This window comes from Phocoena sinus, chromosome 9 (assembly GCF_008692025.1).
Source record: "Phocoena sinus isolate mPhoSin1 chromosome 9, mPhoSin1.pri, whole genome shotgun sequence".
In the NCBI taxonomy this organism is placed as follows: domain Eukaryota; kingdom Metazoa; phylum Chordata; class Mammalia; order Artiodactyla; family Phocoenidae; genus Phocoena; species Phocoena sinus.
The window spans coordinates 2,938,158-2,960,071 of record NC_045771.1 but is presented as its reverse complement, the minus strand read 5'-3'; the positions used below and the strand labels follow the sequence as shown (position 1 = coordinate 2,960,071).

The following is a 21,914-nucleotide window of genomic DNA, read 5'->3' as shown; positions in this document are numbered from 1 at the left end:
GTAGTATGGCCATTTTAACAATATTAGTTCTTCCCATCCAAGAGCATGGGCTAGCTTTCCATTTCTTTCAGTCATCTTCAATTTCCTTTATTAATGTTTTATAGTTCTCAGCCTGGAAGTCTTTCACCTCCTTGGCCAGGTTTATTCCTAAGTATTTTATTTGGGGGAGTATGATTTTAAAAGGAATTGTTTTTTTCACATTCCCATTTTGATACTTCATTATTAGTATAAAGAAATGCAACCGATTTCTGTATGTTGTATCCTCCTTCTTCTACCTTGCTGAATTCGTTTTTGTGTGTAGTCTTTAGGGTTTCCTGTATGTATCCATGTTATATGAATATAATGACAATTTTACCTCTTCCCGATCAATTCGGATACCTTTTTATTTCTTGTCTGATTGCTGTGGTAAGGACTTCCAAAACTATGTTGAATAGAAGAGGTGAAGTGGGCATCTTTGTCTTGTTCCAGATTTTAGCAGGAGGGCTTTCAGCTTTTTACTGTTGAGTACTGTATTGGCTGTGGGTTTGTCATAAATAGCTTTTATTATATTTTACCTTTTAAATTTTAGCTTTTAAATATATTTTATTTTATTTTATTTTTTATATTTATTATATATACCCACTCTGGTAAGAGTTTTTACCATGAGTGAGTGTTGAATTTCGTCAAATGCTTTTTCTGCATCTATTGAGATGATCATGTGGGTTTTGTCTTTTCTTTTGTTGATGTGCTGTATCACACTGATTGATCTGTGTCTGCTGAACCATCCTCACGAACGTGGGCTGAATCCCACTTGGTCGTGGTGTTATCGTCTATGTTTTGTTGGATTAGGTTTGCTAATACTTTGTTGAGCATTCCTGCATCCATCTATGTTCATCAAAGATACTGGCCTGTAGTTTTCTTTGTTGGTAGCGTCTTTGTCTGGCTTTGGTATCAGGGTGATGGTGGCTTCACAGAAGGTCTTCGGGAGTGTTCCCTCCTCTTCAGTCTTTTGGAAGAGTCTGAGAAGGATTGGTGTAAGTTCTTCTTTGTATGTTCGGAAGCTCCCTTTCTGTCCCCGCTGATCTCTCTGACAGGGAGGGGCCTCCCAGGGTGCAGGAACCTTTCCTCTTTCATAGCTCCGTCCCAAGGGCACAGGTCCCGTCCTGATTCCTTTCTCTCTCTTTTTTTCTTTTGTCCTACCTGGTTACGTGGAGATTTTCTCGCCCCTTCGGAAGTCCGAGGTCCTCTGCCAGCATTCAGTAGATATCGTGTGAGAGCCCTTTCCACATGTGCACGTATTTCTGACGCACCTGTGGAAGGGGGCGGAGCTCCACGTCGCTCTCCTCTGCCATCCTGACCCACTCCTCTCCATTTACTACTTTTAAAATTTGATTTTTACGTTGATTAAAGTAACACATAAACATAGTTTAATAAGGCCCAGGACAAAAACCAGCAGTTTGCTAGTACCCCATTCACTTTCCACTCCCCTAAGGCTGCCATATCCAGCTCTTTAACTCCTTCTGGTAATTATTAATATATTCTAACACATTCTATGCGATTTCTTTTTTAGCTTTAGATGTTATCTACCAACCTCCTACTGTGGAGGCCGCCTTCCCCCCAGAAACTAAAACACACACGCACACACGCGTGCACACCCCTAATTTGGTTCTATCACAGTCCCTGTTTCAATCAGCCTTTGGGATTTAATACAGTACGGCTCACCACCTGGTCCATCAGGGCACACCGGGACGAAGCTCCTTTCTGCTACTAACTTTTGCTTTCCCTGGTTGTTAACAAATGCCTCATTCCCCTCCTTCTCACCTGTCTTTTTCTTAGCTTTCCACGTACCTTTCACTATTTCTTTCCCAGACTCTTCAAAGAAATGCAACGTGCTGGCTCAAAAGCATGTCACCTGACTCTCCTCCCTCCAGGGGCCAGGGCTGGACTCGGCCTGGAGCGTGGGCCAGACCAACAGAGCGCGCCAGGCGATGGCATGCGGCCTCAGCAAAGCCACGGGGGAGTCGGCGCCATGCTGAGCGGATGCGCTCCCTGGAGAGGCCCGGGGCGGGGGGGTGGGGCCCCCCAAGAGCCGTGGGGGCGGCATTCTAAGCGGTTCCTGCAGCCCAGCAGAGCCCTCAGATGCAGCCTCCTGGGGGCCAGGGCTCTAGCCACCCGCTGAGCCACTTCAGGACTTCCAGCCCACACAGGAACCACGGGGTAGTGTGTGTCTGTTGTTCCAAGTCACTGAGTCTCGGGGGAGTCGTCACACAGCAACAGAAGATGAACGCAGCGTCACCTCCGCTTAACACGGTCCAGCCCCTCCAGCGACCTGTCTCCTCCACCCCGTGCCGTCCCTCCCGGACGCCGCCCCCCGCTCCGCTGCTGGCTGGTCCCTCTCCACCAGCTCTCACGCCTGTCTGGACTGCCCTGCACCCTCACCCTCGGAATCCCTTTCCATCTCTGGGTCAAGCCCCACCCTTGGCCACACCCTCCTCTTGGGTGGCACGGCACACGGCAGGCACAGTTTCTGACTGGGGGAGTCTGAAAATATCTTCGTCCCACAGTCCCATTTGACTGCCGGACTGGATACGGCATCCCGGGCTGGGAATCACGGGCTGCCTCTGAGAGCCAGGCGCCCGCCCAGGTCCCACTGGTACGCGTCCTCAAGCCCTGAGCCCGGGCATCCCTCACACGCTGCACCTTCACGGCGGCCCGAACAGCGCCCTCTTCTCTCCTTTCAATCTGCAGAAACGCCCTTCAGTTATAAGCGACCTTCTTTCAACTTTCTTGCCTTCATTTCCTCTGTTCCCAAACTTCTAGGATTTAATTTTGGACCTCTCGGACTAACCCTTTAACTGACAAACAAAAACAAAACCCCCCAAACTGAAAGCAAACCTCTTCGTATCTCTGAATTTTGTTCTACTTTTTTTTTCAGGATAGTTTCTAAATATCATTACCCCCTACACTTCCATAATTAAAAAAAAAAAAATGTCCACCGCTGTAACTCTCAGACAGGCGTCTCCTCCCCTGCCCCTGGTGACTGCCCTCCTTCGGGTGCTCAGTGCTTCCCAACCAAGCCCCAGCCCAGCCACCTCCCCGGCCTTCCGTGCCCAACATCTCACGGCCACATGCGTGCCTGCCCATGCTCCACACGCTCTCAAGACGATGGGGAGCAAACTCCGGTTCCCACAACGCGCCAGGTAAGTTGGGTCTTGGAAGGGACGGCCTGGCCTTGGTCTCCGGCCCTCCGTGATTCCCGGACCCCAACCCTAACCCCGGCCCCAGGAGCATGCTCTCCCGCTGCCGCGCCCCTTCTGTGGCCCCGCGGCCCTGCCGATGCCACTCTCTCCACCGGGATCCCTCCCTCTCCTGCATTCTTACTTGGCCTCGGCCTCGCAGGCGGGGTCCTCTGCTTAACAAGCGCCCGCCCCGGCTAGCGCCTTTCTCCAGGCTCTCCAGCACCCAACGTGCTGCTCACCGTCACCTGAGTGTGCGGCTGCCCCTCCAGCCGTCTCACGGTTTCCTCGCTCCTGTTCAGTCACCAGCGCTCCCTAGGTCTGACACTGCCTGGCACATGGCGGGGGCTTAAACACCAACAGTGCTTGCAGGGAAGCCCGCTGAAGACGCATCTGAAGCACACAAACTCATGTTTTTAAAGAAAACTGGGCTCAATTTTGATTTGTAGCACTGCAAGAGAAAGTGTTTACTTTTCCTTTTCTTTAAAGGCCACTGTGCAAACTAATAAATCAATCAACGGACTCAGTTCCACACCTGGGCTAGAGGACTCCGCGGTCCCTTCCAACCACTCGCCTCTGGAGAACAGAGATGACACAGCTACGTAGAAGTCCAGGGTCCCGACCCGAGAGCACCAAAACCCGATCTTCTTCCCACACCCCTGGTTATATACAAGTCATCCGTGCCGCTCAGAATTTCAGGACTGAAAATAATCTTAAGAATGAGAAAGTCCAACCTTTTCCCCTTGCAGTTTGGAAAACTGAAGCCCAAACAGCGGATCTGCCCAAGGTCCCGGGGGGTGTTAATAAACATGCCCATAACACCTTCGGCTATTATACGTGTGTGTGTACGTATATGTGTATGTATCTCAGTAACCTTACCCTTTTCCATGTGGCCAGCAGCTGTTTGTCAGACATCTGCTCTGGATAATCCGCAACTGCGAACACACATCCCAGTAAGAAGCCTTCTTCTGGAACTAGAATAGAATCATACACGTTAAAGTCCCAAACGCATGAATGTGTGCACAAAACATAAACAAGCTCATTTTGCAGAGTTCAATATGAATGCGTGAAGCGAGTCACGCTTGACCATCACGTATCCACCAGTACGGTGAGGACCTCTGGCACACTGCTGCAAACACAGCTGCTCACCTGTCTACGTTAAGTGACTGAGAACACGAAACCAACGGTTCCTGCCTGGGCACTGGGCATCCCGAGTTGGTCCCTGCGGCAGCCTGATGTTCTATGGACGCCACTGTTCACTTCAGGGTATGGCGTCCCAAAGTACAAAAGAAATCTAACTGTTCCGTCCTCCTGACTATATCCTCTGTTAGGTAACGAGACCCCCGTTCCCCGTTTTCCAAGAGTTATTTTGGCATGAATCCTTACCCCACCTGCAAACACTCTCCAAGTAAGTACAGGACTTTTGGGAGAAAAAGAAGGAAGAAGCCACATTACTAACTCTCTACTGCCGGGTCGTGTCCGAACAGCTGGCGCTGCGGCTGGCACGGCGGGGCCTGGGGCGCCTGCGTTTGCATCTGCTGCTGCTGGTGCAGGCGCTGGAGCTGCTGCAAGTGTGCGAGCTGGTGCTGCAGGGCCTGCTGCTGCGGGGGTAACTGAGGCTGGTGGGCCTGCGGCGGTGGCCGAAACGGATGAGGCGGCGGCGGGTAAGGCTGCGGCTGGAGCTGCAGGGCCTGCTGGGGCGGCAGGTGCAGGACGGACGGCGGGGCCGGCGGTGATAGATGTGACTCCGGGGTCACTTTCGCCTGGCTGAGCAGCGCTGCGTTCGCATGGCTCTGCTGGCTGTGGTTCACCTGCGGCTCTAAGGTCTTTGTCGGAGCCGCAAGGGACTGTAAGATCTGGAAACAGAAATCAGGGGAGGTGGTCGTCAGCAGCTGCTGACGTGTGCTCCCCGGCCCTCATCAGGAGGGCGACAGCACACCCTACATGCCATCAGCCAGACGTTCGCCGGCCGGACAGTGCAAACACAACTGCCGCTGTCTCCTGTGCACTAAGCACCACGAGTCTCCGTGAAGCAAGTAAGTTCATCTTGTGAGACATTTTCACCAAAATGTGAAACGAACCTAAGTGAAGTGGAACAAGCTAATGAGTGAAAGTTGACCGACACAAGCTCAAGTGGCCGATGTGCTCTAGAGCAGAAGGACGGGTGTTCGGCCACAATGACCTCGCCGGCCCCAGGGCGTGGCCTTGTCCCTCCGGGGCCCCCTCCTGCCCGGCCACGAAGGCACCGGCAGCCGGAGAGCCTGACCCAAGCCTCCTTCCCACAGCTGCCGCTTCCCATAGGAGCAAGGGGTCCGGCAGAGGAGGACGCAAAGACCTGTGAAGGATGGGACACAGGCGACCCTGGAGAGCAGCCGCCGGCCCCTCCCGTCTGTGGTCGTCCTGCTCTGCCACACGAACGAGGGACGGAAGAGACACCAGCACTAGTTTTGCTTGCGTGGTCGACCTTCCCCCAGCCGAGAGGCCCTCAGCACAGCTGGTACACTCGCCTTCCTCAGAGGTGACGGGAGCTCCGCACGTGGGACAGAACACCTCAAGCTAGAGAACCCCGCCGCCAGCCGGATGGGGTTGAGCTCACCCTCCCTCCCAGGGACAGGAGTCGGCCTGAGAGCTGAACAAGCTGCAAGGCGGGAAGGGGCCGGACCGGGACCAGGAGACACCAGCTCACTGAGCGTCAGATCGCCATGTCATTTTACTACCCTGCGCAGCGCTGGATGTAACAAAAGAAACGTGTCATACAATGAATTTTCCCAACATGCTCAAGTAAGAAAAATGGGAAGTCAACTTCTCATAGTCAAGGAAGCCAGTAACAAACAGATTTTACCAAAAGTCAATCGATACAATTTATCCCTATTAAAAACATCCTTGTCATTTAAATAAAACTCCAGAAATGCAACTTTCACGTAAACCAAACCTATACAAAAATCTCAAATATGTTTTTGACATATCTCTTTCACTTAAAACAGACTCCAAAACATAAAGGTTATATAATTTGCAAGAGTAACAGACTTTGGATTTAGTGGTGAAATAATTAAAATTGAAATAAGTTAACCTCAAGGGTTTGAGTACATCTTTGTCTTTGAAATCAGCCTATAGGTAAGACATCTCTATAAGGAGACTCTTTGGGTACTTTGAAAACTCCTCAAGTTGAGCTCTGAGCAGGAAAAAAGTTTTCAACACGTTTGTAATCAACAGGATGACTAATTCTTCCCTACGCAAGTGTTAAAAAATACCCAGTAAAGTGGAGGGAGAAACGAACCCCACCACATACCCTGCCCAAGTATACAGAAGAGCATTTGGGACGCTGACTTTTCCATAAAAAAGCAGCAGGGGCTTCCCTGGTGGCGCAGTGGTTGAGGGTTCGCCTGCCAATACAGGACACGCGGGTCCGTGCCCCGGTCTGGGAGGATCCCACGTGCCGCGGAGCGGCTGGGCCCGTGAGCCATGGCCGCTGAGCCTGCGCGTCTGGAGCCTGTGCTCTGCAACGGGAGAGGCCGCAACAGTGAGAGGCCCGCGTACCCCAAGAAAAGAAAAAAAAAAAAAAAAAAAAAAAAATGGAGGCAGGAGAGGGGATGGACGGGACGGGACCCTGCCTGGATATCTGCAGATGGGCCACGAGCCCAAACAAAGGACACTGGTCTGGCACAGGGGTCATGGGTGGGAGGGAGTTACCATCACTTTACAGCCTGTGGTACCATTAAAATTTAAACTTTTGTACATATGTTACTCTTTCACCCCCAGAAGTAAAAGCCTAGGTAGATCCGATACAGCCTGCCTGTCTGCCATCACGAACAGGGCTGACCTGACTGCCGCTCCCCAGGCCAGGGGAGCTCCTGGTGGCGTCAGGTGGGCCGGCAGGAACGCCCGGGGCCAGGACTCAGCTGGAGGCCCCTTCCGTGGGTGACCATGTTCTGAAGGGGCTGGGGGAGGCCAGGACGCGACAGGAGGGCAACTCGGAGCAGACAGAGACACTGGTAAGAGGCCAGCCAGGCTGAGAGGTGGACAATGGCCCGGGAAGCCGTGCATGCACCTGGCCAGCCCGGCTGGGGAGCAGGCAGCCCGGCAGGCCAGGGGGTGTGAGGTGCCCCTTAGAACACCTTGCACACTCATCACATGGCTTGTTCAACCCTCTGATGTGCCTCTGGCCGAGAACCTATGTTAGTCCTGAAGAAGCAAAGAAAAAGACTCTTAACTGCCTGAGCACACAATTCGCCACACTGCCAACTACACTTTTTAGTGAACGTCAACTTTGAATTTTTCCCTCAGAGTTGCCACAGCCCTTACTTAAACTACTTAATACTGAGAGCCACGACATTTCTATAAGACAGCATGATACACACCACATGGCTCCTAACCACCAGGAATTTGCAAGTTAAACAGGAGTTTGGGGCTTCCCTGGTGGCGCAGTGGTCGAGAGTCCGCCTGCCGATGCAGGGGACACGGGTTCGTGCCCCGGTCCGGGAAGATCCCACGTGCCGCGGAGCGGCTGGGCCCGTGAGCCATGGCCGCTGAGCCTGCGCGTCCGGAGCCTGTGCTCCGCAATGGGAGAGGCCACAACAGTGAGAGGCCCACATACCGCCAAAAAACAAAAACAAAACACAAAAAAAACCCAGGAGTTTGATGGTTGCTATGTTTCCTCAACCCCCAAACCAAATCTTTTATTTCTAAAGTTTCAAAGGTTCATTTTCTTCCCATCTAGCAGCAAAGTGGCCCAGTGTCCTGACACTGCTTAAGAACCCTCGGACCTCTTCGCAAGCGTTCTCGTTAGTGATCAAAACCATTCCCTCGCTAGAACTGGTCCCACCTCTGCACGCGGCTGAGTAGATCAGGTCCGTCTCCTGCAGAGGTCCGACCAGCAGGACAACGCAAAGGCAGAGATACGCCCAGCCCCGCCCCCCCCCCCCCACGGTGTAGTCAGCATTTCCATTTCCAATGAGATGAGTTTACCTCTCCATCCAAATGGAGGGGACTTGGGATTTAAGTCAACATCCACTGTATTTGAAAAATGCGGAATCCAGTAGACATGCCCAGTCACTGACCAGCAGTGCTTTCTACCCTCCAGTGAACGGACAGCTCCGCACTTCCGTCCTGTTCCCGCTCCTCGTTCCTCAGCTGAGGATGGGGGAAGAGGCTTTGCACACCGGCTCCTCCATCCTCCCAGCGCCCACGTGGGTCTCCGCCTGCCAGCAGGGCAGGCCCCCTGAACAGCCCAGGTCGCCTCTCCAGACCGGCTGGCCCTCCAGCCTCCCCACGCCCCCAATTTCTGATCTCCCCTCCGCGCTCTGCCTCTGGCCTGGCGTCCGCATCCCGCCCGCCCCGCGTACTCCGGCTTCCGACCACCTCCTCGCTCTCCGCGAGGCCCCTGCGGAGCTGGGTGCTGACACACGGGCCCAGGCGCCCACAGATGCGCCCACTCTTTCCTGGGCTCCACCTTCTCCCTGAGCCTTGGTGACACCATCAGGCGAGGCCTGGCCCTGCCATTCTCTGACCACCTCATCTCAGGGACCTCGCCCTCGTTCCCTCAGCCTCTCGCTGCCAATCCCCCTTCAGACTCAAACTCACCTCCAGGACCAGAGGGATTAACACAAAGCATGACGGGATGGAGTTCGGGAAGGCTGGGGTGTGGGAAGTGAGCACACAGATGGAGCCCCAGTCCACAGGGCGCAGCTGCTGCTCGGCCATGAAGGACAGGCACCGTTCAGACTTCAGATGCCAGCTCCGTTCTACGACACCATCCACTTCTCAAGACAGCCCGGAAACCCCATCGTCACAGAGGATCTCACGATTTGGGCAAACAAATCAAATTTAAATTATCTGGGCCAAACTAAACGTGTTGAGTGGAACACGGCCCGTCAGTGACTGGTGCGTGACCTCACTCTCCGCCTTTATCACCAAAGCCACCGCACCCCCAAAACTGCTTTCCCTTCCGGGCTGCCAGGTACCCGTCGCCGTGGGGCTGCTCTCCGCGGCCCCCTCCCTGCCTGGGCCAGGCCCCACTGTGCTCACGCTGGCTGACGGCCCAAGCTGGGGTCGTCAACTTACACTGGCACCGAACCGGCTGCGCTAACGTCTTCCCAGAATCTCGTGTCGACTGTCGGAATCTTGTCCCCGAAGCCCCTGAGCCCCGTCTCTCCCCACACACCCTGCCCGCCTTTCTCGGGACGCCACCCCTCCGGCGTCTCGAGGACCAGGCACTATCAACTGGTCACTGCTGAAGCCGAGGGAGGGGAGGAAGAGTGCTTTTCCTTGCATCTTTAAGCAATAAAGACTCTTAAAAACCTCCCCCGCCATCAGACTCGACTGTGCTGCTGCGACTCGTAATAAGAAGTAGCTACTTGCCCACCCCGACGAGATCCCCCCAGTGGCTCCTTACATGGAAGACAAGACTCTACATGTCAATCTCCACCCGCTCACCTAAGTTCAAGTCTCAATGACTTTCCTCCCTTAGAACAGGGGTCCCCAACCCCCCCCACCCCACCCCCACCCCCGGTCAGGAACCAGGCCGCACAGCAGGAGGTGAGTGGCGGGTGGGCGGCGAAGCTTCACCTGCCGCTGCCCACTGCCCGTCGTCGCCTGTGTCGCTGCCTGCACCATCCCTCCCCACTCCCGTCCACCCGCGGAAAAACCGGTCCCTGGTGCCAGAAAGGTTGGGGACCGCTGCCTTGGAACACAGCAAGGTCACGCCTACTGCGGGGTCTTCACAGCCGCTGTCCCTTCACCCACAACTCTGCCCTCAGTTCTGCCCAGGGCCGCCTGCAGTTGAGTCTTCGCTTAATTTAAGGGGCCTCCTCCCCCAGCGGCCCTCATAGTACACGACCCCTTATTACTGCCTTCCGAACACCTATGCTGACTGTCGGCCTGCTCCACCTGCAAGGAGGGCGGGGCCCGTCTGTCTCATTCACCATCTTGCCTCCGGGGCCCCAGATACGCAGACGGGCCCACACCACCCAGACGACTTCCTCTCCATCTTCGCGTGAAAAACGTTTACGACAACTTTCAAGGTCCATCCTGTACCAACAGGCTCCAATCACAAAACTGTAAATTAAAATTAAGGCTCCGTCAACGAGTGAATTAATTTACGTTACGCTACTTGTCTACCGTGGAGTTCGGTATAAGCAAACAAGGAACAGCTGGCAGCCTGCAGGCTCCTCTTTGCTGCCACCGCTAATGAAACCGAGCAAGCGTGGAAACCGTGTCCGGGGGCAGCGCCCGCCACTGGCGTCCTGGTGCCAACTCAGCAGTCAGGCCTCCAACTACGTGCCCGCCGTCACCCTCTCGTACACGGCATTTATGACACTGAAATACGTACACGTGTACGTATACACAGATAAAGACCGTGGGACGTGCTCTCAAATAAACACTGCTTGTAAGTTACTTGTCCTGAAGAAGCAGAAGACAATAAAATAAATATTTGAAAAGGCTGTAAAATCCAGTATTTAAATCTTTGTTTTTTTAAAGAGTGACTTACGTGCGCTACGTTGGCCGGCCGGTTGATCTGCTGAATGTCAGCATTATTAGTGATATTTCGCAAGGTCCGCACAGCTGGACTCCAAGCGGCTATCATCTCTGACCTTTCGGAACTCTGGAGGCTTTGTCCTGAAGCCATTAAATTACCGCGGACCTCGGGGGGCAGGACGTTCCCTGGGACGGGCGGCACGTTGGCACACAAGTTAATTAACCCGGGCTCCTGGCCAGGAGGCAGCCTGCGCTTTGCTGCCGCTAATTGCGGGACCTCCGCGGGCGTCCAGTTTAAATTTCTCTCTTGTTTTTCAGGTGACGAATCTGAAGAATCGTCAAACATCAATTCCCCTTTGGATTTTTCAGCGTTCGACTTGGGTGAGAGCTGCTGGCCGCCCGAGGGGGAGCCGTCCTGAGAGCTGGCGGGGCTGGACCTCTCCTCTGCGCTGGCCTCCTCCGGGGACTCCGGTTCCTCGTTCTCCTCCTCCTCTTCCTCCTCATAAACGACGAGACGAGGATGGTAAAGGGCTTCGTCCTTCTTAGTCTTCTCAGATATGCAATCCAGGACCCAGTCGGGCGTCACGATTTTAATGCTTGCTCTCTTTAAAGCACATTCGTATTTCTCCTGCGGGCGAAGCACAAACACACACGGAAACAAAACCGCAAGTTTTATCAGATTTCCTAGAAGTACGCACTCGAAGCAAGAACTTTAGGAGTGGGACACAGCTCCTGTTGTTGCCACTTTACCCAGAGGAGAAGCTCACACCCCTTTTAGACAGAGAACACGCGACACAACGAACCATGTGTCAATGGTCTTAGGTCGGCCTCAGGTCTGCCGAATTAGCTTTTACAAAGGCAACTTCGGGTAATGCTACGCACAGCTAGGAATCCTACGAGAGACTCTCAGGAACGCTAGGTGGCCTGCCGTCCAATCTGGTTGTCACTGACTGCTGCTCTGTGCAAAGTGTCACTGAGGACGGGGCACCTTCAGGGCCACGGGCAGTCCTGGGAGCGTGGGGACGCTCCTCAGTCAGGTGGGCGAGTGTTTGGCTATCGAGCTCATTCTACCTAAGACACAAAGGCCGCAACAATTCTCTGACCTAGTGAGGCTTCTGACTTAGTTCTGGACGGAAGTTAAACATGCACAACAGGAATACAACAGAAACCCAGCGCGAAGTCCCGTGGGCACAGGGCAGGGAGGCCTCGCTGGACGGCAGGGTCTGGCACGGTCTGGTGGGGGAGCAGTGAGCTGGGGACACTGGGCAGGGGCGCTGACAGGCAGGCAGAGGGCGCTCCTGCGGCGTAGAGGGCGGAAAGAAAGGAAACGCCCGAGGGAAAGGGAGATGAACACATAATTGGGGCCCTACAGTAAATCCACTGCCTGCTGTTGGCAGGGGGCCGGGCTGGAGGATCCCAGGGTCTCTCCCCAGCCCCACCTTCACCCTTCAGCAGGGGGGAAGGATTTACACCCAGAAACCAGCTCCCTCCTCCAAAGACTAATCAACCTACTTTGGTTTTCTATTGATTGTTATGAGGTTCCTTCATTCTTCTCAATTTAAAACATTTTAAAAATTCAAGAATACAAAGGATAGTTTCATCATGCCATTTATATATTTTCTCCATTAATTTATCAAAAAATGCAAAAAAAAATTTGTTTTAAACATGCCATCTCTTTTTTGCGTGTAGTCAGCTGGTCTGTTTGACAAATCCACTCTATCCGTATGCTGCCTCAGTTTATAATCTGACTCTTCAGAAGTATTCACTCATAGTTCTAAAAGTTATAAAGACGTCATTCCCCTTAAACGAGCTACCTAAAATCAAACGACTTATTTTTAGCCATAAATGAATACTGATATAAAAAGAAACGCTACACTATTTAACCAAAGCATACTACTTATCTCTTAAATTGTTATGTAAAATATAATTTTTTACTCAAGTAGATTTTAAGACTCACCTCAAATTTTCAGAGTCTCCCCTTGGACTGTGCAGCTTACTAAGTTACAAGCAAACTCATGCGCTAACAGGTTATTTTCTTGTCGGGAAATGAACATGATGAACGGCACGCATTTATGGGCCACCTCTGCTCCAGACGCCCTAGAAAGGGACCCTCTTGGCAGGGGGGGCGTCAGCTTTCCACACCCCCCGCGCCCAGGCCCGGCCACACGCCTCCCACCCTTCCTGTGAGTCAGTGGCACTCGGGCGAAACATACACAGCGCTGACTCAGAATGAAGGCAACAAAAAAAGGAGCTAATGACTGACACGTGGAAACGTTAGCTAGTCCAAAGGCTTTCCCTACTATAAATAGACTTAATTCTCAAATTTATAAATAATTGTTCATGGAAGGAAAAAAGCTTGATTTCCACACAACGGTCGTTCTCAAACGTCACGTGCCTCAGGCTCCCCGGGCTCCCCCTTCCCTGGCAGGTTCTGATTTACTAGGTCTGGGGCGGGCTGGACAGACTGCGGTTCTAACAAGTCCCGGGAGGCTGATGCTGGCGACCTGGGACCCCACCTGGGACCCCCAGAGCCCTACGGCCCTCCAGTGCTTAGAGAGAAGAGTCCCGTGCTTAAGGAGATAAACGCAGTTTTAAATATTCCAGATTATTAAGAAGGACAGTACACTGAGAACTTCACTGAATGCACGCTTATAATTATCCTCAGTACAAGCCTTTTACAAAATTTGTGAAGAGGACTAATATGTACTTTCACAAAAATGAACTGAAGTTTCAGTGGACGTGGAAGGAAACTCTTAGAGATTCAAAAAACTGTCCTATTTTCAACATGAAATCAACCCAAATTTCTTTGTCTTTAAAAGTCACATCTGGCTCAAAACAAAATTTATAATCCTCTCACATCCTTTGTGGAATGAAGCTGTGTATAAGTAATATAAATTAATGTTATCAGCTTTTGTAAAACGGAATCCAGTTAATTTAAACGAAGTTCAAAGAAGGTATCTGATTACTGGGAATACTTAAATGACATTCAAAAGGAGAACGTACATGGGACACTTACCCCCTTTGGTTCTGGAACAACCAGGTGCGTGCACCTCTTGTCGAGAGTCAGCTGGCAGCCCCCGCCATGGAAGGTGAGCATAGCCCACAGGGCGCTTCTGTCCTCAGGGGACACCTGGCAGGAACCAGAAGGCAAGCTTGCATCAGGAGGCCCCACCTCTGCTTACCTACTTGCTCACTTTATGATTAAAATACACTGTGACATCATAACAATTTTGCTTTCTCTACTTTCTCCCTTACTGAATGAAATTAACCTAAGGGTATTAGTGGGAAAAACAGATGAGCTTCTAGCTGTTTGCTTGTTATAATAAAAACTTTTACTCCTATCATGAGTTTTATAATCGTCACTTTTTTTGCCTTGTCACCAAGTAAACTGAAAAATACTTATATCCACACTCCAGAGACTGAATGGAGGATTATTTCGATCTATAACAAAGATGATAGGAAAAAGAACTAGTACACCACTCCATCTTCCACCTGTGTCATTTTTTAAATGTTTACATACAATAGTATCAAAATCATATTTCAGGAACTCCTTAATAATCAATGGATAACAAATACTAACTATGAAATGGATAAAATAAAAGGTAAAAACACAGTGGTGCGTAAGCTCAGGGGAAAACGTAAGTGTCAAACACACAGAAAATAAGGCAAGCATAAAAGGAACAATTCTTATGCTTGCTGAGCGATGAAGTGGAGACTCCAGATGTAACGGCTCACGTGGTACAACAGGTTTCACTACAACAACCGACCAGCTACCATTTATTGCCTGCCTCCTATGTGCCAGGAACTGTGCCAAGGGCTCCGCGTCCACCCCTGGTCCCCGTGACCCGGTGGTGGGGTGCACTCACAGAAATGACAGCTAGTAACTGGAAACCCAGACCCGGCTCCAAGCTGTATTTTCCCACTGCTCTAGACTGCTTCTCTAAGGGCGGTTACTACCAAACGTAATTACTAAAAAATAAATTTTAGCGTCTCAAAGACAAAAGAAACATTTAAGAAAAATAAAGGTGTTAATCCTAAGATAATCCTCTAAGTCAACTTTTTTCTACATAACTTATTATAAACTGTGAATTATGGTTAAGACTTCTGAACTTTGTCTCAAGTTAATTTTTTTAAAGTGTTGACAGCCTGTTTTTTCCTTGTTAACTGCCATTATTCAGCCGGCCAAAAATCTAACATTCTATAGCTACTCTCATCCATTTCACAAATATTCCTAGAAATTATTTTGCATTCCATACTACTCTGCGACTACTAACAAGAACACACTAATTTTATAAAATCACCTGAAAAATCATTATCTTCTCTCTCTTTAATTTAGTAAGTCAGTGTCACATTTCAGGATACTGGATCAGAAGATGTTATTTTTCTTAGAGACTTTCACAAAAACATTTACATCCTGCAGCCTTTGGAGGTGAGATTTAATTACATGGTAATACAGATTACTCTAATGAATCATTATATAATCTTTATTTAAAATGAAGGAAAACCCATAATCTAGATATGGCTTTATCACAAAGACTGGCCACCCATCAGTTAGGTATTATTTTTATTTCACTGACTGCAGTAACTCTAGTCCTGTACCCTGCTGGCCTGGATCCTGGCCCGGGTCTCAACAGGGCACAGGAAGTTGCTGTGGAAAGAACATCACACCGGGGAGAAGGGAGGCCTGGAATGGACACAGGGCCTCCAAACTCCAGCTAAGAGCAACTCGGAAAACCTCTGAGAACCAGATTCTTCATCGGCGTACGTTTGGGTTAAATGACTGAACGCGCGAACCAGCTCATTCAATGAATCTGTATCGGCATAATTAAGAATGCTCTTTCCACAGCAAAATGTTAATGATAGTTACCTAGTGGTGACAGGATTATGGGGACATTTTAATTTTAATTTTTATACTTTTCTGTATTTTCCAAATTTTCAAGAGCATTAATTTTATAACTGGGGAAAAGTGCTTTTCTTTTTTTAAAAAAGTTATCTTCCTAAACTACAAGTCTATGGTCTCAGCTAAGAAAGCCTGGATGTCTCCTCAACACCTTATGGCTGAGATCTGGAAGTTTCCAGGCGGTGTCTCGGGCTTTCCTGATCTGTGTGTGCCTCAGCCCTGGTCCTGCTCCCAGCTGCTGCCACACCTGCGCTCTGACCTGCAGCCCCTCACCTGAGCTGCTCTCCCTGCCTCCGTGCCCCGCCCCTAGCCTCGGCTCAGCGCCCACGGCCCCTGCACTCCCACAGCAAGCTGCCCCTTCTGAATGCGCACCTCTGTCCCAAGCAGAGGCCACACCTCCACCCGCATCCCTCTGGAGGAAGGGCTTCCCTCTGTGCCCCGGGGGCGCCCTCCTTCTCCAGGTCTCCCCGCCAGACACTCCTGGCTGCTGCCCCACAAGCTCTCCTCGTCCCGTCTTGCTTGCGAGCTACCATCCTACCGACTGGAGCCTTAGGTGAGAATCACGTCCTCCACTCTGGTACCTTCGTCAGGACCTAGTACAGTACCAGGCACATGGGTAGGCAGTCAAGAAATATCTGTGGATTGAGATACAGAATGGAAAGGCTTTGATCTCTTTAGTCCTCCAGATTTAAATGAGGACCCTGGCCAGGCTCTCCATCAGACTCGTGACCTGTCCCCGCGACCTACCCAGCACATTACAACAGAGGCCTCAGCCTGCATCAATACCGGCTCAGAAGAAGGCAGGTGATGTCTGTGCTTCCCAACTTCTGCTGGCACAAGCTCCCTTCCCTACCTCTCCCTGGAGAGCTCTGGAAGACTCCAACAAAGAGCTCCAGCTTGTATCAACACCCTGACGGGAAAAGACAGAAGGTCACTGAGAACCACCAAGCAAACAGTCCTTTCACAGCGCTGGAGCCCTGCCTGCCTGCCGTGTGCACGTGTGCGTGCGCAGGTGCTCCAGAGGTCTACTAGGTGCAGGTTGACTGTCGTGATCGCCCCTCCTGGTACTGCTCCCACACCCTGCACCCGCTTCAGCTCCGCACATGTGACGTTCCCCTTCTGGACTGTGCCCTCACCCGAGGGGGGGAACTGTATCCTCATTTATCCGCACCCCTGGGCGTTGTTCCTGTCACAAAGCATCCTCATGTATTTGGTGAACCGAAGTCCTTTCGCTGCACACTGAACATACGTTTGTTAGTATGTCTCACAACTGAATTCACATTTTTTAGCAACCACAAAATACTAGTGTCCCCAGTGCACTTTTCTGAACCAGGGCTTCTTCGTATGAACTAGTATCAGGTAAAGCCTTCCCCAGTCTTAGCTGAATGATCTTTATTCAAATAAAGCAAAGCTTTCTTTTCACCATCACGAGTGGCGAACTGTGAGAATAAGTGCAGTAACTGACCCATAAAGATCATACCGCCTCTGTTATTCCTAACGAATGTGCTTAAAAGGCTATAAAATTCCGCCAGAGCACTCGCTGTGTCCGCCTTGGTCCACTCCAGCCCCAGCCGCTCCCCACCCGGAGAAACACCTGCAGCCGGGCTGCTTCCCAGATGCCCGCATGCCCCCCGCTTCCTTCACGGGGTCCCCGTTCTCCTCCTCCACTGACCTCACCTGTAGCTCCTCAGCCCAGAACCCGAGGTCCACCTAGACCCCTAAGCCTGTGTGCCAGCCACAGAGCCCCGCGCTGCCGTCTTCCTGCTCCCGGGTCAACGAGCAGCATGGAGGGGCACCAACTGTCGCTCCGCACTGCTCCCTGGGGCCCTGCTCCGTCCCCGCAATAAAACCAACCACTACGTCTGACTTCATTCTCGGTCCCTAAGCATAACACCCCTCCTCCGGCACCACCTCTGTCTACTTCCAAGTCCCCTTTCTCCCCGGATCTCCCCATGACCCCACATGTTACGCAAGGCTCTATTCCTGACTACCTGCTCCCCTCTCTAGCCACTCTGCAACGAAGCAGTAGCTCTCAGCCCCTCACGCTGCATCGCCCAGGCCCGACACTCGGACAGCGAGGGGCTTCAGTCCGACTTCATCATCTTCCCTCAGAAGCCAGAGTCCTCTGTTTCCCACGTCCGGCAATGTTCCTACTTTGGAAAAGGAAGTCATCTGCCTAGTGGCCTCCTGTGGAGCACCCACCACAGGCTCTGCACGCAGAGGCCCCCTGTGAGCACCGGCTCCTCCCTTTGCACAGCATCCCCCAAGTCACCAAGACCTTCCGATTCCCAGCCGTTCCTTAGATCCACGCCGTCGTCTTGTACACGGTGCTAACCTGGGTCCAAATCCTCATCTCAAGTCTAAAGACTGTGACTGGCCCTCCTGTCCACATTCCCATCCTTACCCTGCCCTCTGTCCTGCTTAGAGCTCCCAGACCAGTTCCACCTACAAGACTGCAAGTGATTTTAATTGGCTTGCTTTTTTCCTGTGTTTTCCAAATGTTCTAATGCAAACGTCTGCATTTGCAATCCAAGATTAAATATACAAGAAGAGTGAAACAGCGGCTACTTTATCGAGTTTCCTGTATTCTCTGCCCGCCTGCCTGCGCGCTTGTTCTCCTCCTCTCCTCCCAGCCACACGGCCTGTTCTGAGGCCGGTCCCCTCGCACGAGCCTCTGTGCCCCCATCCGGCTCCGCGCCAGTTCTGCCCGTCGTTTCAGGCCCCTCACATCTTGCCGCCTCCACCAAGGCTTTCCTGATCCCAGTCTACACCAGCGCCACCTTCTCTAAACTCACACCCCAACACCCGTGCCCCTGATTTAGCACATCCTGCACGTGTGCCACGCGCACTAAAACCGCAGATGTTAAATGTACTGCATCATAACCTATTACACGTGCCAGGGCCTTTGTGAAATGTAATCTCGGTTCTATTTCTCTCCAAGACTACGAGGTTCTCCAGTGCTAAACTCACAGTTAGCATTTCAACATGTCTAACCCCTAACTTTAAACCCTGTTTTAAACTCACACGCTCTCGATGTTCTTTTATATTTCCCAAGTCAGGTCCGCTAAGTACCACGTCACTATGACCTCGATCCCAGAGAATACCCACAGGACTCCCTGCCCCGGCTTCCTCCTCGCTCTCTGGATAGCGGGCTCTGAATCACGAGCCCAGAAATCCAATCCACACAAATATACTTAAACGCAAAATTTACATTTTACCCACAGTACATTGCGTTTATGCATAAGGAGTAATAAAATATTTTCATTTAAAAAACTTTTCTGATATTTATTATACATTTGGAACATACAGAGGAGTATAAACAATAAAAATTACGTGTAACCACAGTACCCATCATGAGAAGATCTTCATTTTAGCCAACTTTAAAGATCACCAACATGTAAATATACATTTATAGCAAAGGTGTGAAAAATGCTGAAAAATACAAATACCAACAAAATTCTGGTTCTTAAGGGGAAAAAAAGCCAACTTTTCAAGGATCTCTACTAAATCCATGTAGCAAAAACAGAGGATTTTATAATTTTAAAGAACTTTCAGAATTTACAAGACATAAAAACACAATGACAAAATTAATTTTACTTATTGCTTGGACAGAGAAGGGATCGTGGTGATACCATTTGAATGAAAGGCTGCGTCTGGCCGACAATCTAACAGTATTAAGCTAGTATTACCTGGTCCCATAATCCTCTACTACAAAGGTGTACAAAAAAGGCAAGATCATAATCAAACTCCTTTTCGTCTCACCTAACATCCTTGATACATCCCTTTCTCAAAGGCTTCCACAGGGATGGAAGACTAAACGCCACCTCAAAACTATCACCTTAAGAACTACAGACCAGGATGAGGCTACTGAGGTCAGAGGAAATGGGAGCCCTTTAAACTGTGCTGCTTCCTGCCCAACGGCTACTAATTGTTCCACGTAACCTAAAAAGGGAGTTTAAACAACACCAACTTGATTTTTCATCATAACTGTTTACTGTTTGAGGGTTTTTTACCTAGGGGGTTGAGAGGACAGAATACCATAAAACAATATTAAACATTCACTTCTCACACTACCCAGAATTCATTGCCGTTAACATTTTGGTCCCTCTTACAGATATCTCCTATATATCTGGTTGATGTAATACTGTACATAACTATGTTATATCCTGCTTCTTCCCCAGTTAAGACATTGTCCCCATGTCTTTACATATATTCATAAAACAAAATTCACAACTGGCTACATAGCTAGATTAGTATGTAAGTGTACAGAACAGGTTTCTTAAACATTTCCAAATCGTGGATCATCTGTTTCCAAATTTACCCTCTTATAAATAAAGCTGCGCTGAACACCTTTATGCATCAATCTGCCCTCATTTCTATCAATTTGGGATGAACTTCTAAACGTAAGAGAACTGCAGGGGAAGCAGAAAGACTATTTTATGGCTCTGACCTGGCTCAACTTTTCTAGAAAACCGCTGCACTGAACTGCACTCCTGCCGGGAGAGGGGAAGCTTGTCTGCAGCTCCACCAGCACCGAACATACTGTTACAAATTTGATAAGCAGAAAATCTTATCTCAGCGCTATTAAGAAGTTCACGTCTTTGTTTATAAAGTGTATCAAATGTTTTATTATACTTATTTGTAATTCCTCTTTGTAAAGTTGTAAATTCATTTTTCTGCCTTGTTTACTGAGGTCTTATTTTTTTCTTTTATTGATCTGCATGAGCCCCTTATTTATTAAGAAAATTCTCTGCCTTTATTTCTGAATTTTCCTTGTCATCTTTCAGTTTCATTTTTACTATGTTTTCATATTCAAGTTTTAAATCTTTGTAATCCTTTAGAAAGACCGCTTTCACCCATTAAAGCTCTGAATCTTAAGTATGAATATTTAAATCATTTTAAGTGTGTCATAAGGTCATACTGAAAATGCAGTTTAGTAAATAACACTGGTTTACAAACACGTCATAAATCCAATCATATAAAAACTCAGAACTGTTATGTGTAACTAACACAGACTAATTGTACTATGCTTACCTGAGAGAGGCAGGCAGTGATTCCAAAGAAAATCTGACATGACTCTGGAGAAAAGCCATTTACTCTGTTTTACAGTTATTAAGATTCCAATGAGATGAGATGAGTGCAAGCTCTGTTTCACTAAGAGACATTTCCTATTGGCCCGTTTGGACATTGCCCACCCTCTGCTTCCCATTCAATCCATTTAGGAAAGAGACAGACTTAAGTTGACCAAAGAAGAGTGCAGGGCAGACTGGAAGAAAGAGAAGTTGACAGCACAGAAAGAACGGAGAGGTTTTCCGTAAAGTGCATTTTCAAATCCAATCTCTCCACTTATACCATCAATAAAATGGGCATAACATACTCATGGAAAAAACATCTAACTATATACACATATATAAACACACACATACCTATACATGTACACAACCACAGATGGCATAGTGATTATTTTAAAAGCAAACTGAAGGTCTTAAGTTTACTTTAACATGATTACTTCTGTCACACAGCAGAGTCTTTCATAAAAGAACTTGACTTCTAGTTTTATTACCATCACGAACTCTCTGAATTTGGGCAAGACAACCCTGAGCTTCAGTTTTCCCTTTGTTAAAACAAAAGTTAGTATATGTAACTCCCAAGATTCTCCCCAATTCTAAAGCTCTGACTTTCAAATTCATTCAACACTGCTTACAGAGTGCAGACACTGGGCACAGGGCTCTCCATAAGCAGACATGACCTCTAGGTGCCTGTACTTTATGGTCCATTCAAAGCAAACATGACTTTTTTAAGAATCTGGAGTGTCTAGAATTCAAATGGGTTAAAGTATTACTTCTCTTTCCCTACAGGAGAAAAGTACACCTCCTGAGATAGGTGAATTAAGAAAAAAGATCAGACTGAAAATTTTCTTGCAGTTTGGAAGTCTCCGACCCAGGTCTGAGAACACCGTACAGGGATTCGGGCCTGCCTGGCTGCCCTGAGCTCCTCAGACCCCAACATCACGCCTTCAGCCCCATCATCCAAGCTCTGTCTCCATCCTCCTACCTTAGTTCAGGGACTGTCTACTTCCAAAGACCTGGGGAAACGTGAACAGAGGCTGAGTGTGCTGCCTAACCGAGTCTCAGGAGTTCTTTCTGCTCCTTTAACCTTCCTTGGGAAAACAGGCAGTAAGTGCTCAAACAAAGTGACAACTTCTCAGGAAATCCTTGCGTAGCAAATGCACGATCCAGGCCAGGAAAAACTAGCCTCTTATCCTCAAAAACACCCTTTCCACTCCCAGTCTTCTTTCACCTGTGCTTGTAAAGAAAACAAACAAA

The 21,914-nt window shown here is 49.6% G+C and overlaps 1 protein-coding gene across 7 annotated transcripts in view; it reads right to left on the bottom strand.

The window, feature by feature from the left end:
* PAXIP1 (PAX interacting protein 1) overlaps positions 1 to 21,914 on the bottom strand; it is a 48,338-nt gene that overhangs the window by 17,883 nt on the left and 8,541 nt on the right. For 4 of the 7 annotated variants that reach the window (XM_032642730.1, XM_032642732.1, XM_032642731.1 and 1 more), the window contains 5 exons: positions 20,623 to 20,686; positions 13,705 to 13,818; positions 10,702 to 11,316; positions 4,675 to 5,071; positions 4,095 to 4,189 (listed from right to left, as the gene is read on the bottom strand). In XM_032642730.1, coding sequence (XP_032498621.1) covers positions 4,095 to 4,189; positions 4,675 to 5,071; positions 10,702 to 11,316; positions 13,705 to 13,818; positions 20,623 to 20,686 — 1,285 coding nt within the window. Of the gene's footprint in view, positions 1 to 4,094; positions 4,190 to 4,674; positions 5,072 to 10,701; positions 11,317 to 13,704; positions 13,819 to 16,126; positions 16,282 to 16,374; positions 16,499 to 20,622; positions 20,687 to 21,914 lie in introns of those variants that run through there. The other 3 variants (XM_032642734.1, XM_032642735.1, XM_032642736.1) reach the window with 3 other exon arrangements.